Consider the following 17,042-nt stretch of genomic DNA (forward strand, 5'->3'; position numbering starts at 1 on the left):
GTGTTGTATAGTCCCCCTCTGGTGCTATCTATTGTGAACGTATATCTGCAGATAATTGTGTATGTGGTTTATAGTATCCTTAATGTGTACCTGCATGGGGTTTGGCCTGATGCATTGGACATTTTTCCCAAACTTTGTGAACCTCTAATACTTAACAGTTTGTGTTGTTAATTGTATCTTCATACCAAACCTCGTATCTTCTAGGTCTAAGCCCCCACTGCTCACCCTGCACTACTCAGGGAGGGTTTGGTTAGACTAAATGTTAAAAGACCTTACTTATCCAATAGCTTGGCCTCCAAGAACCACACACCAGTGCTGTTTTTTTTAAGTCCCTCCTAACCACGTCTAATCTAATGTTCTTCAGAAGAAAATTCCCTATTGTGTCTGCACTGAAAAAACAATTCCTCAGATATCATTTCTAGTTGTAGCAGGGATCATCTGTATGGATTTTAGAGTTTGAGTAAAGGTAGCATGCATTGTGTATCTCATCGGTCTGTTTTGTAGCATTTCTGGGCCTCCGTTTTTAATGCTCTGTGAACATGACACATTGCTTTGAAAGTGCTTATTCAAGATACTGGCTGGCAGTGAAGGAGTCTTTAGCCCCGGGAGCTGTTTTCTCTGGAAGACAAATGTAGCAGGAGACAGGCAGCTGAGTTTTGTACACGCTGACGTTTTCGGATGAGTCCATTACCTGCACCCACGTTGCAGTTACTCTTTGTGAAAAGTTATGGTAAATTAGTATACAATTCAATGTTTTTAGACAGTAGAATGAGGATTTTGTATCTGCCTTGATATGGTACTTCGTAGACAGATCTAGAAACAAGGATAACTCCTGAAGGGGCCAGCAGGATAGCTCAGGGGCAAAATACTTGTCTTGGAAGCAAGGCAATGCTGAGCAGTTCAGGTTTGAAACCCGGTCCCGCACTTAGAGACTGGAGAACCGCATGAAGCGTGATGCAAGAACTCACATTTTTTCTTTTGTAAAACAATGACTACATTTTCTTCTACTGTACATTTCAGTTTGCAGTTAGGGCAATCGCTTTAGTGTCATGGACTGTCGAATGGGATTGTTTCTCAGGTAAGTGTCGGGACTAGGGAGATATAGCTATAATTTTGGGATAAGGGGGTACCCCAGTATCCATTAAATATTTTAACTACTACTGGACGGAATAACCTCAGTGCTTGAGGTCTCCGCTTATTAGAAGCAGACTCTCCAGATGTACCACGGCAAGGACAATGAACCCACAAAGAAGTGATAACCTGTGGAAGAGACCCAAGAAGAGGCAGGCACCACAGCAACAGCAGTAACTGAGCAGATGAAAGGGACCTAGGGGAGGGGTCACAGGCAGCTCTGAGGAGATCAGGGGACGCAGCTTGGTAGCAGAGTCCTAACCATAGAGGATGGCTACAGAAAATTTCCTAATATGACCAATGACAAACAGGTTCTTGTAGAGACGCAGGGCTCTAGCAAGGCAGCAGAGGCTTCCACCACAGATGGCCAGCAATACACAAAGCTTCCAGGAAGCACCTGAACTGCAGGCACATAGGGTCCAGTGATGTAGGGCAGAGGATTCCACAATACAGGATGAGGTAAGTGGCCGTAAAGGCCAGCAAGGCCGTTTCCTGCAAGGCAGATCCAGGAGACTTCCACAGCAGGACAAGGCCCAGCCAGTAGCAGATGACTGCAACATGGGGAGTTGCCTGTCTAGTTAGTAGTACTTTCAGGGAAGTTCCGAACAAATTAATATGGTACATGGTCTCTCCTACACACAAACCAGCACACTGCCCACCACCAACCAACCCCAAGTGTGCAGCATTCAGGTTTTGTTGGTCAGGTACTCGAGCACACCCACGTATATGTGTGGGTTTGGAAGTCTCCAGACCAGTTGAAATGGGTAAAGCATCCACACAGAGGTGCCACTGTGCCAGAACAGCACATTGCCTCACGACTAGGCTAAATTATAAACCATAATATAACCGTGGATGCAGGGCTTGAGAAATTCAGTAGTGCCAAGATTGCCATTGTTAAGGTGGCTTTTCTGAATTGGCCCTGTGGACAGATTCTGAGATACCACCCTATTCTGGTGAATAGGAAACACTTGTGCGTAGCCAAACTCCATGAAGATAGTTTGACTAGGCAGTAAGGCTTAGGAGGATGTGTGATTGGTGAAGGGTTCAGTTAACATGCACAGAGCACTTTTAATGATTCAAGTTAGGAAGATTGTATAAAAAGACAGTAATATTTATAAGGCCTTCACCAAAGTCGTATCAATTAAACTCGCAGGTAAATAACACTACTTAATATACACTATTAACCTATGTACATCTACCTTGGGGTGCTTTTGCTCAAGAGGATCAACACTTTACTTTTCATGCAATTCTAACAGTTTCATAGAAGCCTGTAATATAGTAAAGCAAAAAAGAAAAACAAAGAGGTAAATAATTAAGAATGAATAACAATGCACAGCCTTGTACGTATAAGGCCCTATACTTAAAACGTCCTTCCCTTTCCAAAGGAGATGGGGCATAGTGCCCTAAAAGTCCAAAAGTGAACCCTTTTCCGGGAGCTATGAGTCTTTTAAGAAGGCTAAAGTAGAGTGGCAAAGCCAACGTGTATGTGTCTCAAGTTCCAAAGAACAAAGCAAGCAAAGTTCTTAGGAGGTTCACTCCCAATCCCACCACCTTAGGGAAAGGCCACTGGGGTGATCCTTTGCCAGAACCCCACTGATTAAGACTAGGCAAGTGAGAGGTAGGATTTTGACTTTGTTCCTGTTAAACCCTATGGAGGTAGGGGGAGGTAGAGGTTGGATATTTTAACTCCCCACTGACTTACTCCCACCCTCCTGTAATCTGGTTGTGCCAGCAAATATTTCTGAGTCGTCTTAATCTGCTGGGCCCACTTCGTGTCTTGGTTCTGCCAGATGGGTGACCAGAGGTTGCTGGTACCGAGATGACTTTTAGTTTCGTGAATTAGGTTTGCTAGTCAGTGGTTCCATGCTCTGATCACGACTCCTGGTACTGAACAGCTGAACAACCCTGAAATGATGAAGAAAGGAACGCCACAATGCTTGTGGAGGACCAAAGGACACGATGCAGGTGGGAGAATGCAATTACCACCAATGATCAGACTGCAGGAGACGAACCTTGTGGCAGAAAGAAAGAAGCTGGTCCTGAAAGACCCCTCTTCGTGCTGCAACTGCAGGGGAAGGCCTCTTGTTTCACTATTCAAGGGTCTGCAAAGTTCAAATTCTGAAATATGAAGTCTGGATGGTGACTGGTGCAGTGAGGTAGTCCAGGCCGGAGCTGGTCAGTACACAGGATAGTTTGGGGATGCTTCTAAGGCTTCCAAAGGCAGGGTCTTTGAGCAGGGGTCAAGACTGGTTATTCCCACCTGTCCTGGGTTTTAAATCGGATAAAGAAGCAGGCCTTTGCAGAGACAGCTGCTGATGGCAATGCTGGTTGGCTGCAACGACGATCCACAGGTCTTCAGGGGGATGCTCTGCCTTGGAGAGGTCTTGGCTCCAAATATTTCAAGAATGGCTGTGTGAGTTCTTCTTGTATCCTAAATTTGAGTTGCAGTCACCCTAAGCCCACCAATTGCAAGCAACAGCACCATTCAAACTGGTAGGGGCTGTCTATTCATGGACAGTCTCCGGCCACATCTGCCTAGCAGCACACATACTTGCCAGTATTTGGACTAGGACTAGACAGTTCCAGCACCCACATTTGGCCACAAACAAATACTGACACTCTAGGCTTTGCTTGGGAAAGGAGTTGCGTTATATGGAATATCTGGCCTTATGAGGGCAGGAAGAAGGCCAACAGATAAGATGGCCAGAGGACAGGGTAAAATCTTGTGGCATTGCCATTTTGGAGTATGTGGTAGCATTAAGCATTAAAATGCAAAAGTGCACATGACAAAGTTAAAATACATGGTAGAACTAAACCACCCCACCCCTCTCCCTTGGAGAAAAGGAAATCCCCAGAAAGGGATAAAAGTTCAGATGAACCCTGCTCTGGGAAAATAACAGAGTAGAGAGACCTAAAGAATTATGGACTAGAAGAGTGAAAGACCTTTGATAGAACAGAGTTGTGAAGCAAAGAGCCTGAAAAGACACTAAGTGCATGTGTGGGACTGCATCAAGGCAAGGAGCTTATAATAAAGAGACGCCAGGTTGGCGGTCGGAAATCAGCCACCGTTGCTTTATTCGGGCAATGGCCAAAGTATGTCATGGTTAGATTTGTATTTTTCTTTGTAGTGGTAGGGAGAGAGCTCCGGTTAGAATAAGATTCTGGACCGAGACTTCATTTATGTAAAACATCTTGACAACCATCATTTGAAGCATTTCTTTGTATACTTGGGCATATAATATTGGGCTTAGGGAAAGCTTAGGCCTTGTTCTCATTAAATGAAAGAATAAAGAAGCGTTCAGGTAACTCCCCTCCTTGTCAATTCCCGGATTCTGATCTACCACAGTTTGCACAAATAAGCCTACCAGAGAGGTTTTGAAACACATCCCAAGTGGGTTTGGAGGCTGCCAGGAGTGCTATTAGTTCTGGACCAGAAAGACATGTCATCTTAAAACGCATATGCAATTCAGAGGTCGAAATTAAGGTTTGATGAGCAAGTGCTAAAACCAGGTCCTGAGTGGGGGCGCTGTTGAGCAGCCATCTAAAATGTGCTGCTTAGCTTTTATGGTTGTACTCCGGCTGAACATTGAAGAAGGTGGCGGCCCAATGCGCTCATAGCCGCTGTAATTACTAGACTGGTCCGCTAACATCCACCTGCACCTTCTGTCCCAGGTATGAGTGCCGTGGGGCCCTGGATTCCACGTTACAGGAAGAGGTGCGGGTGAGCCGCAGCAGTGGTCGGAGGCCACAGTGCGGCACTACCAGAGGGATCGAGTCACACAGATTTCGGCTTGCCGGCCCACGCCGACTTCTGCTACGGTGTCCCGGACTTAATACATAAGAAGACCCCCAATACCAGCGACAATACCGGCGACAAGACTCTCAACGCCAATGACCCGGTCCTGAAAATTGGCTGCAGAGGTTTCTGGGTGGAACACGCTTGAATACGAACTATTGTGCAGACTGCCTGCCAGTAACGACAGCGCCGGTATGGCGCCCTGCCTATAGGAGCCTGAAGGTGGTGGAGCGTATTCCATATCTATGACAGCTGTGCTGCGGACATTACCTGTCATCATGGAGGCAAAGAACATTGGACATACCTGTCATAGATTTGGAATACGTCGTCGGACCATCCCATCGAAAGAACGTTACCAGGTAAGAAAGTAACTTGTTCTTCTGCACGCGCCGCACCTCCAGCTGCAGCGACGCGCCATACTCACCAGTCTTCACAGCATCCTTCGGGTCGGCGCTGCCTCCATCATTTCTTCGCCGAACTTCGGCACCTAGGAGACAAAAGAAAACCACAAGGTGAGCAGAGGGAACCAACAAATATAATTCTCACCACCATAGACTTAACTGATTTACCACCGGAGGCATTCTTTTGTGACTCTCCATATTTTCGCGTGCCGCATCTGTAAAGAGAGACAAAACAACACGTTTTCCACGTGCAACATTTACCGGACAGCGCCGGGTAATACAGACTCTTACCTGAGCGCCACCAGCTGCCACAAGGGCATCTTTTCACGAGCCAGCTGCAAGACAAGAAAGGAAGGGGGGAACAAGAGTGAACATCGGACATATTGAACTCTATGAACGTAATACTTACTGGTCCTCACCAGGAACCTCAGAGTCAATACTCTCCGGAACTCTCCTGAGCCTTCAAACCAGTGAAGTAACTGGAACAGATGCGCCCCTGCAAATCCACGCATGATGGAGAGCTCATCTTTCAAGAATATAAGGTGAGATTGCTGTGAGGGCATTTCGGAGGTGATTAGTTGGGGAGGACTGTGGGGGTGCCATCACTTGAATCCACAAGTGGCTAAATCCATCTCTCCACTTGCAGGAGAATATTTCTACGGGTTAAGCAGACAAGATTAGGAGGGCAATCCAGTCAGTCATCGCTGCACTACGCATCACGTGGGTGGAGACGGCAGCTATCCAGGTACGACCGACGCCCCTGTGTGAGCCAGGTGAGCGTAACAGACACGCCCACAGCAACCCTCCCCGACAAGTGCTCTCCTGTGCAGATACGTACCATCTGGCTCACTTACCCAGGACCATAAATAAGCTAGGCCCCTGGAACGCCCTATTACCAACAGATATGAACAAAGGCTCTGGCGGGAGCAGGAGAACAGGTGCAATGGATACATTTGCAAAGCCGACACCGCAACAACGTCAATCTTCAGGAACAGTCTCTCCCAGGTCTACCCACCGCAGCCTTTACAACCCCACCCACACCAGACTTGTCGGGCATCATGGAGGCAATGGCAAAGGGGTTTGCCTCCGTAGATGAGAAGCCAGACGACATTAACGCTACGGTGGCCTCAATCAAAACCCAGCTGCTATCCGCACACTTCAAGACCCAGTGGCTTCTCTCTCACAAGAAATGAAACCATCAAAGAGCAAATGTGATGATTTAGAATCCCGCTCCCGCAGGAACAATATTCGTATTGTGGGAGTCCCAGAAAAAGCACTTTTCGGGCAAGATGGAGCTAGCGATTGAAAATCTTATCACCAAAGACCTACTTGATCAACCCTCCCTATCGACATTCTTCGCTGTTGAGCGAGCCCACAGGGCGCTTGCACCGAGACCGAAACCAGGAGACTATCCTAGGCCCATAATTGCCAAAGTTCTAAGTTACCCAGACAGGGATGCAATCCTCTGGCTTGCCCACGGAAAGAAAGAACTAAGACTGGGCTCTCAGGCTATCTGGATCTTCCCTGACTTCTCCGTCTCGGCGCAGGCAGAACGACACCAATTTACTGGGGTGAAAAAGTTGCTCAGAGAAAAGAACATCCAATTTGCTATGTTGTTCCCAGCAAGACTGAAGCTACAGTTCCGGGGCAAACTATACTTCTTCACTGTCCCGGATGAAGCCGTCAAATTCATTGAGGCACAAATCCCGGAAACAAATCCAACTGAGGCCCCGGCAGAACGAGACGACTGACTCTCCTTATTATGGGTACTACGTTTTGCTTCAGCGACATTCCTTCTTTCACGTGCAGCTAGAACTCTTAACGGCCTTCCACCCCAATAATAGCTTCAGAAATGGGACGTTTGCCCCAGCCAGTAGCTAAGGCCGTACGATAACGGTGCTCCCACTTGCAGTTGCTTGTTGATCATGTTTCAGTTAAGGTTCCCTATGCTCAGTTGGCTAGATGGGGTACTCAGGGGTAAAGATGGGGGGGATTCACACTGCTGGGTTGGGGGGGGCCAGTGGGATTGGGGGGGCAGACCGTCACTGGTTTTCCTTATGTAACGGGAAATACCGGCAGCGCCAGTTGCGCTAGACATAGGAGAAGTAGGGCATTAACTATTAAAACACTGGCAGATGGATGCTCCAGAGTATGGACTACACAAATCAGGCACATAGTTAAAATGAGGCACTTGCAACAGGACACATTTTCACACTTAACAGATGTCTCAACAGGTTAGGATCCTGAGCTGGAACGTCAGAGGGCTTGGAAACTTTACGAAATCTCACAAAATAATGGCCTATGCACAGAGGCAGAAAGCTAACGTCTTACTCCTACCAGAGACACATGCTAGGAAGAACACATGTGGCAACATAGCCCCCATATGGGGGCCGAACAGATACATGTCTTACTCCACCCAATCGAGAGGTGTGGCCATTATTATCCATAAATCCCTGAAACTGGTTGTGAAGCGATCCCACATCGACCCGGAGGGTCGATATATAATAATACACTCTTTTCTCGAGGGGTTAAAGACCATACTTGTTAACACATATTGCCCGAATATAGACTCCCCGGAATTCTTTACCAACTTGAAGGAGATCCTTGCGGGATACTACGGGATACCCCTGATCTGGGGCGGGGACATGTACTTAATACCGGTCCGCTCACTGGATAGGTCCAACAAAGCCCCCCGTCCACAAACCCGTGCAGCCCGCCAGCTACCATCCATTATGCAAACGTTCGACCTTCGAGACGCATGGAGGACCATTTACCCCTCTGCCAGGAAATTCACTTATTATTCCTCGGCCCACGATATGGCCTCCCGAATAGATCTCTTCTTAGTCTCCAGCTCACTAATCGGGAAAGTGCTCAGGGTAGATATTGTGCCCTGTACACTCTCCAATCATTCCCCAGTCCTGTTAACCCTGAAATTTAGAGATATTCCTGAGAGGTTCACATGGAGATTTAAATCTGAAGCCCTACGGGACATAGTATTCCGAGCTGACATAAAAAATGACAGACCCCTTCTTTGCAACAAACTCGTCTGAGGCTACTTCCCAGGATGCAAGGTGGCAGTCTTTTAAAGTTTACATTCGCGGGATGTCAATATCAAGGGAGGCGGGAGTTCTAAAGGCTGTCAGGAGGGACCTCTACCAATCATAAAACAAACTTAAACACTTGCAACAAGAACACTCCTGAACCTCAGACCCTGCATTATTAGCCCAAATCCACACCGACCTAGAGAGTTTTAATGCCCACTCCACTAGAGAAACCCGCTTTTTCAGCTGTTCTGCAGCAGCTGGGAGATACGGAGAAGGAGACAGGCCAGGCAGGACCCTGGCGAGAGTGGTGAGATCTGATTGACTGCATACTAGACTCACAGGGTAACATTAGATGGGCGGACACAGTGGTGGTGACGGTGTTCAGGGATTTCCACCATGAGCTCTATACAGCTCATCGTTCCAAAGGAGACTCAGAGATACGTTCCTTCCTCCAGAAAATCACACTGCACTCCGAGTCCTCACTCCGGTGAACAGTTTGAACTCCTGATCGAGGAAATAGCGAATGTCATCTCTGCGCTCCCCAAAAGTAAAGCGCTGGGCCCTGACGGCCTGACAGCTGAATTTTATCAAGAATATGCAGCAATACTGTCTCTGGTTCTCCTGCAGGTGTGGTAATGCCACATCCTCCCGGATCCCTGAGGGAGGCAGTACTCACGGTATTACTGAAGCCAGATAAACCCAAGAATGAATGCGGCACCTACAAGCCCTTTCCCTCATAAATTGCGATACCAACAGACTCCTCCCAATAATTCCCCACCTGATACATCCCGACCACGCTGGTTTCGTACTTGGTAGGGCCACTTCATGACTTTTTAATATAATCGCCAGATTAGACTCAGACATCCAGGTGGTCGCAGTCACGATTGATGCCCAAAAGGCTTTTGATACAGTTGCCTGGGACTACATGTTTCTAACGCTGGAAGCAATAGGAATAGGCCCCAAGATGCGTCAATATATTAAATTATTATACACTCAACCCGTAGCTAGGGTCAGAGTTGACTCGCACACATATACCCCATTCCAGTTGGAAAGGGGAATCCGGCAGGGCTGCCCCTTTTCCCCCATCCTCTTCGCCTTGGCCATAGAGCCAATGGCGGTATTTATTAGGAAAAACCATGGACACCGGCGATTCCACTTGACGGGAAGCACTGAAATCATCTTGCTATACGCAAATGATGTTATGCTCTTCATAAAGGACCCGCTAGTTAACCTCACCGCGATCATACAGAACATCACCCACATTGGCGAGCCCTCACGCTTCACTATCAATGCTTCAAAGTCAGAGATATTCCCTCTCACCAGTAACACACCTAACTGTCAGAAATTATTCTCCCTTTGCTGGGTACCCGATCGAATTAAATACCTGGGGGTCACCATCTCGAGATCTCACAACTCGACTTCAAGACAACTACGACATGCTTAAAGCATATGCAGAGTTCAAAATGAGTATTTAGAGACCGCTACCATTATCCCAAGCCGCCAAGCTTTCATTGACCAAAATGATCCTACTCCCCAAGATGTTGTATGTATATGCCAACGTCCCAATCTGGCCAGGGAAAGCATATTTCGTACAATTACATGGACAGCTCACCCAATTCCTCTGGCATTCCGGAGTGGTACGGAAGAAGTGGGTGGACATGACACTTCCATATGAGAGAGGGGGTTTCACTGCCCCGAATCTGGAATTGTACTGGATGGCTGCCCAAGCCCAATTTTCAACATTTTGGTACCCCATTACTCCTCCCCCCCCCCGGCCCTCCACACGTCAGACTTGAGGCAGTGGCGGCAGGGGAATCGGATCTTAAAACGCTCGTATTGAACCAACACTATCGTGGGGGGCAGCCCACTTGACCCGGTTAAGTCCACTCTAAGAGCATGGAGAATGTTGTTCTCTCTTAGAGGAACTGAACAACCATACTATCGCTGGCTACCCCTTTGAAAATTCTGTGAGTTCAGGCCAACATGAGACAAGTCAATCCAGCTAAAATGGGGAAACCTGGGCTATAACTATCTTGCAGATGTTTTCCCAGAGGGTACCCCTCCATCCCAACTAATTACCGTCCCATAACCACTGTGCCATTCCTACTTAAAATCCTAGACAAAGTAGCCTACTTACAAATTCAACACCACTTGGAAATAAACCACCTCCTAGGAGTTTGTCAGTCCGGCTTCAGACCACAGCATGGTACTAAGACGGCACTTCTAGACCTTAAGGCACAAATAGACACACTAAGAGATAAAGGTACGACATCACTCCTACTACTCCTCGACCTCTCTGCCGTATTCGATCTGGTAGAGCACGCAATACTCTGCAATCACTTGTTCACGGCAGCCTGCTTCTCCCATGAAGCAGTCGCCTGGATCCAGTCTTTCCTAGATAACAGGACAATGCAAGTCTTCTCTCCTCTAGCAGCCGCAGACCCCGCACATATATCTTGCGGCGTACCCCAGGGATCATGTGTATCGCCTACCCTATACAATATTTTCACAAAGCCCCTTTTCGATGATCTAGACGGTCTAGGTATCACCTAAACTAATTATGCAGATGATATACAGATCCTCATCCCATTGACGGGAGATTATGACAAGGATTTGGCCTTTGTGAACAGAGTCACCTCATCATCCAGGCATGGATGGTCTCCCATGGTCTCTGCCTGAATGATGACAAAAGTGAACGCCTCATTCTAGGCACATCCTCCAACATAAAAAAAACTAGGTCTCAATTATGACACCTTCATAATTGACAACAACATCATTACTGTGGCCAAAGTAGTCAAAACCCTCAGCTTCTACATAGACTCCACGCTTACCTTTGGTAAACAAGTGAATGCCATGGTCTCAGCCACCTCCTACACCTGCAAGTTAATTAGAGCAGCCAAGCCCTTCCTCTCACCCAACAACTGCGTCACTATAGCAAGGGCACTAATCCTCTCTAAACTAGACTACTGCAACACCCTCTATTTAGGCAGTAACAAATACATCAACGCCAAAAAACAGAACCTTCGAAATAACGCCCTGAGAGCCGCCCTAAATCTCCCTAAAAACGCCCATATATCAGACCTCAGGAGATCCACTAATTGGCTCTCCACAAAAGACAAAATCCTCCTCAAAACTGCATCCCTTACACACAAATGCCTTAACCACGCAGCCCCGCAATACCTTATAAACAGATTCACCAGACAAACAGCCTCTCACCCCCTAAGAAAAGCTAACTCTAACCACCTGCTAGTACCTAGATTCAAACTCACCAAATCAGGTAGGAGCAGCTTCGCTGTTAAAGCAGCACAATATTGGAACTCCCTTCCCCCTGCTATAAGGGAAGATCTCCCCTACTTCCAATTCAGATCCTATCTGATTCAATGGCTAAAGGAACTTGATGTCTAACCTTCCCTTCTGACATCTGGGATATCGTCTATATTTTGTATATTCTGCTCTGCTCTATTTATGCGTCACATATACATCTTGTAAAATTTACTGTATTTCATCTGCGCTTCTCTGACAGTACATGTATACAGCATTGTAACCGTAGCTGTACCTCTCCATGCTTAATCTGTAACCTGTAACCTAAGTTGAACAACCCTCATTTTGCCCTCGCGCCCGAATACCCCGGGTCTGGTGCGCAATATAAATAATAAACAAACAAATAATACACATACACCTGGAAACTGGGACACGCTAATAGCAGTGGGAACCAGCTGCAGTATTACAGAATGCGCTCATCCATCTCGACCAGATTGTCATCCTACCCGAATGAGCCCTCAGAAACTCCCAGCTTAGCCTACATCACCAACTCAGGGGACTGTAAGCACATCCTCTCCACACTCTATTAGATGGTTCAGAACTCCCACTCAATCCCGGGGTCGAAAGCAAGACTGGGTTGGGCCAGTGATCTGGAATGTGAACTAACAGATGAGCAGTGGGCACAAATGTGCGCCCTAACTTAGAAAGTTTCCATTTAACTTCAGATTCAAATTCAAAATCTTGAACAGACTCTACTAGACGCCAGCCAGACTCTCTAAATTGCCACATTCGCAAGACCTTGGCTGCCATAGATGCAGACAAGAACTAGCAGGCCACCTTCACATGTTCTGGTCATGTCCCAGTTTAGGGGACTTCTGGTCCAAAGTAATTGATACAGTTGTGGAAATAATAGAAACCCAGCTGGAACACGACCCAATGGGCCCACTTTTTGGTATATGGCCAGCGCTCCGCAGCAAGGCCCTCCTCCGTACATTTACTAAAAATGCTTATATGCCAGCTAAAAGATTGATTCTCTTGCACTGGAAAGACAAACTCCCCCCTGATACGGAAGAATGGTTGGCCGCATTAACCTGGTCCCAAGAATGCAAAGACATGTACATATCTACTCTCCCTCCTAGGTGTAGACCTCTGGACACATGGATGGGCTTCCGCTCGTATCTGAGCGATAAAAATGTGAACTGAATACTTATGTTACAAAGTTGTATAGCCCTGCGTTGTAACAACCTGACAATTGTTATGAATTATGTATCATGAATCTAACACTGATGTATGTTATTGTTTGTTGTAAAGACTGTTGTATATGACAAGGTCCCAATACCTGTGTGGCAGTGTGCTGCCAGAATTAAATAAAGGGTTAATAAAATGCTCTGGAGTGTCTGGCATGACCCAGTAAGCAGTAGCTACTGCTAGGTGACTAGAAGCGAGTACACAGCGCACTACCAATCTAATTTACACATGAGAGGCACACTAACATTTTTGCTGTTGTGTATGGTCTATTATGTTTAAATGTGTCCTAATTCTTCGTTATTAACATTCTCAAATATTCAGTTAATGCCACATATGCATGTTTCAGCAAATGGGAGCCGAAAGCAGCTCTTGGTAGCTGTTGGTTTCAAGTTAACTAGGCTTTCCTATGGGAGAAGCAGGAGCTAAATAGCTCCCAGCAGTTTTGAACCCTGCAATTAACAGAAACCTATCCTTTGTATTCTAGCGTTGACAGATTTGATTTTGTAGATAAAGGGCCAGAAAATTGAAGATGTCAATTCACAAAAGGGTGATTGATTTTAAAAGCTGATAATGTGCCTAGATTAGAGAAGATGGCCCCTAGACAGTGGTTTGCAGAGTGGGTCGGGCCATCTACCATTGTTTGGCAGTCTATTTTGGTGCATGGGGATCCATCAGGGTTAAACCTCAAAAGCACCTGCTCCATGATACAAACGATGACTCATCAGATCTGTATGGAGTGGTAAATTCTGGGGCGTTGCACAGATTTCTTTTAAGTTGACTAACCATTTGAGATCTTGAAAGTATGATGCATTTGAAATTATTGGGTTAGCACAGGTTATGGTTCACAAGCCTTTTGGACAATATAGGCACATTAATCTGCAAGTCCTCTAACTGGAAGTCCTCTAATTGGAAATATGTTCTGTTACCCACAAAATTGACAAAGTGCTTGTATGTCATTCTCTACTTCAGGTCTTCCAGCTGACACGCTCCAAGGTCACAGAGACCGCTTCCAGGAGCAGTTCAAGAAGTAAGTGAAAAGGAAAAGGGTGAAGATAGGAAGGAGAACCAGAAGCCTAGTAGAGTGAGAAAGCAGTGTCGACTAAGCATGTTTTATTTGCTTGTCTTTGTAGAGGCGTGTATTTGAAGTCTAAGGTGTGTGGGAGAGGAGAGCCTGAGGTGCTGGAGAAACGAATGGCATGTCAGCTTAGAATTTACATGCAACTAACAGTAACCTATCCTTTATATTCTAGCATTAACAATTTGCGTTTTCTGTGTTCAGATGTAAGTTCATTTATTAAGGGCAGTCTCCTCTGCTGAAGCCCTTTGTAGATCATTGGCAGTGTGAGCTAATAGAGGAGTGGGTGAAGAATTTTGTGTGGGCAGTTTCGGTTGTATGGTTTCTTTCCCATTCATTTTTAACACCCATGCTGTGCTTTTGACTTTCTTCCAGATTGAAAGACTTGTTCTATCGCTCCAGTAACCTGCAGTACTTTAAACGACTAATTCAGATCCCCCAGCTTCCTGAGGTGAGTCTTCATGCAGACTTGTGTTTTCCCTCTCCCGCTAACAGTGCAAGTTTAGGCCCACCCATATACATTGCATCTTAAACCAAGACTTGTAAATCAAAAACATTTAAATAGGTGCTTTTGTTTGGATTAACACATTGTAAACCTTTCTCAGTCTTGAAAGCAAAAAACAATCCATTGTAAAGAAATCATTGTTGTACATTTCAATCTCCTTGGGAAAAGCATGGATTTGCCTTGCTTCACTTTTACTTGAATGCTACTGTTTTCTTACTCATCTGCCTCCTTCTCTTCCTTTAAATCTGCTCAGGGCATTGATGTTAGTTGCTGCTACTCTTCCTCCCAGGATCTGTCCAAAGACCACTTCTTTTAAATATTGATGGCAATAAAGGCCGCTGGTGGCATTCCTGTGTTTTGCAGTGAGGTTTCTGTCGGCACCTTTCTTATCTCTGCCTCCACACCATCTTTACCCCTTCCCTGCATTTTTTCATGTGTGTTCTGTGGTTTTGAACCTAGTGCATATAGTACCCCCCCCAATCCACTATAAAAAGCTCTTTGAAAACTTGGGACACAGGCCTCTGTATGAATGGAATATCCCTGGGTTTGTGTTCATTCTCAGGAATGGATAGAAGATCGTGTTAGGCATGGGAAAGCCTGATATTACAGCAAATGTAACTATGTTGAATGTAAGCGGAAATGTGGACTTAATGAACAAGACTGCTTCCATAATATGCTATTTTGACATTGGGTATCACATAGAGAGGCAAATTAAGAAAAGTACAAAGAACGGTCCTGATACTTGAAGCGCAAGTGTCGTCTTGTGCTGGGAAAGCTTGAGAGTGTGCTGTGCTCATGAGTCCCGCCTTGTCTGGTGCTCAAACATGGGGAAGGGAGAGCCCCGGCTACCACATCCTGACTTATCATTTGTGGACACTTCTTTCTTTCTTGTGAAGCATATCCCACACTTTGTTTGTATTTAGCGTAAGGACTGGCAATAGGTTTTTTCTTAGTATAGACCCTTTTATTTGAAAAGACACCACTAGGACTGCCTTATTATTATTTGATGGTTGTAGCTTGCTCCCATCTTAGATTTAGGTTTAGATTAGATGTTTTTCCAACCCATCTATACAGTTTAATAAACACCCTTAAACTGTGATCACTTGTATCTGTCTATTCTTGATACCATGCCTTGCTTACAATGTCCTCTGTAAGATTCATTAAATGGTTTCTTCCTCCTCCACTTTGTCGGAGGAAACATAGCGAAGTGGGAGCCTGGGCCACATCTGGTGGAAATATCCAAAAAACAATTATATTGGAAAGTGATGATTAATCAGTTGAAGGAAATAATCTGCGTTCACCTATTGATGGACCCGCAAGGACGGAGATAAAAGCTAAATATACCCAATATTTAGTACAGTCACAACACTGATTACTCACATTTTAAATGCTGCCTGTTATTTAGTACAGTGCCACGAGGAGCCATAGTGTCCAATGATAGCATAAGGGTGGGTACAGATTTGGGGAGATACTGGACATTGAGAAGATTTAAGCATTCTCTTATAATGGTTTTCTGAAAGATCTTCTAATTTAATCACCCTTTATACACCAAGTTAAAGACAGCAAGTGTTTGTACCCTAAACAATATTATAAAATCATTTGTCACTAATCTTAACGGTTTTATAGCAGATTTCACTGCCCTTTCACGTGTATGGATTGATGAAGTTGGCTCCATCAGGGTGGTGTAAGATTTCAAATAACACTTAGGCATACAGAGAATTGGGAGGACGCTCCCCATCATTATCCATTCTGACTATTTTTTCTGTGGAGCGGGTTGAAGTTTTTTTCTCTTTAGCAGTCCTTTTTTTCTCTTTCCCTTTTTAGTTGCTGTTGTTTTGCTGGTTACTATCTGTATTTTGATTTCCACCAAATGACAGTGAAATTGTTTCTATTAATAAGATATTTAATGTTCTACAACCTGTTATAACCTGGTATTGTATAGCGCTGCTGTCTTTTGTGGAATGTGTATAACATTGCGATATGTTCACAAACCAAAAAAAGCTTTTTTCAAATAATTAAGCTTTTCATGCAGTTCTGAGCAGTTCAGCAAATACATTTGCATTAAATGTCAACACTGGTAAGACTGTTTCTTGTTTAATTTAATCAGCAAAAGACTCTTGACAGCATCTATTTTTGAGCATATATCCAAGAAAGGCCTTTTTCAGATTTTCCTTTAGAAGGCCTTGTAGTAGATAAGACGTTTAACCCAAATGACTGTGCTTTGAAGTGTTTCAGGGGCCAACCGAGCGTCAAACCAGTTCAGCCGCCACTGGAAAGTCTCATCTGTCTTTTAGTACTATGGTCTTTGCCTCCACACACATAGGTTAAGAAGGTAGACTCTTTGTCGTAGAAGGCTACTGCCACTGGAGCAGCTACCTAGAAAGCAGCACACCCTAACCATACCTTTGCCCACAGTAGAAAAATCTGGACTAGAAGGATGCTGTTGGTGAAATTCTTGTCAGTGGACAAAAGAAGGGAGGCTTGTGATACTGAAAGGTAAGTTGGGATCTACACCTGCCAATAATACTGCTGAGGTTATTGCTGACAAAAGTTAGCTCTTCTGATATACAGAAGGCCTGCC

The 17,042-nt window shown here is 45.4% G+C and overlaps 1 protein-coding gene across 3 annotated transcripts in view; it reads left to right on the forward strand.

Moving 5' to 3' along the window:
• The window catches only part of HIP1 (huntingtin interacting protein 1), a 1,552,273-nt gene that overhangs the window by 554,832 nt on the left and 980,399 nt on the right, over positions 1-17,042 (forward strand). For all 3 annotated transcript variants that reach the window (XM_069614772.1, XM_069614774.1, XM_069614773.1), the window contains exons 9-10: positions 13,851-13,908; positions 14,332-14,407. In XM_069614772.1, the coding sequence (XP_069470873.1) occupies positions 13,851-13,908; positions 14,332-14,407 (134 nt within the window). The remainder of the gene's footprint in view (positions 1-13,850; positions 13,909-14,331; positions 14,408-17,042) is intronic.

Source organism: Ambystoma mexicanum, chromosome 9 (genome assembly GCF_040938575.1).
Source record: "Ambystoma mexicanum isolate Mex_15411 chromosome 9, UKY_AmexF1_1, whole genome shotgun sequence".
In the NCBI taxonomy this organism is placed as follows: Eukaryota; Metazoa; Chordata; class Amphibia; order Caudata; family Ambystomatidae; genus Ambystoma; species Ambystoma mexicanum.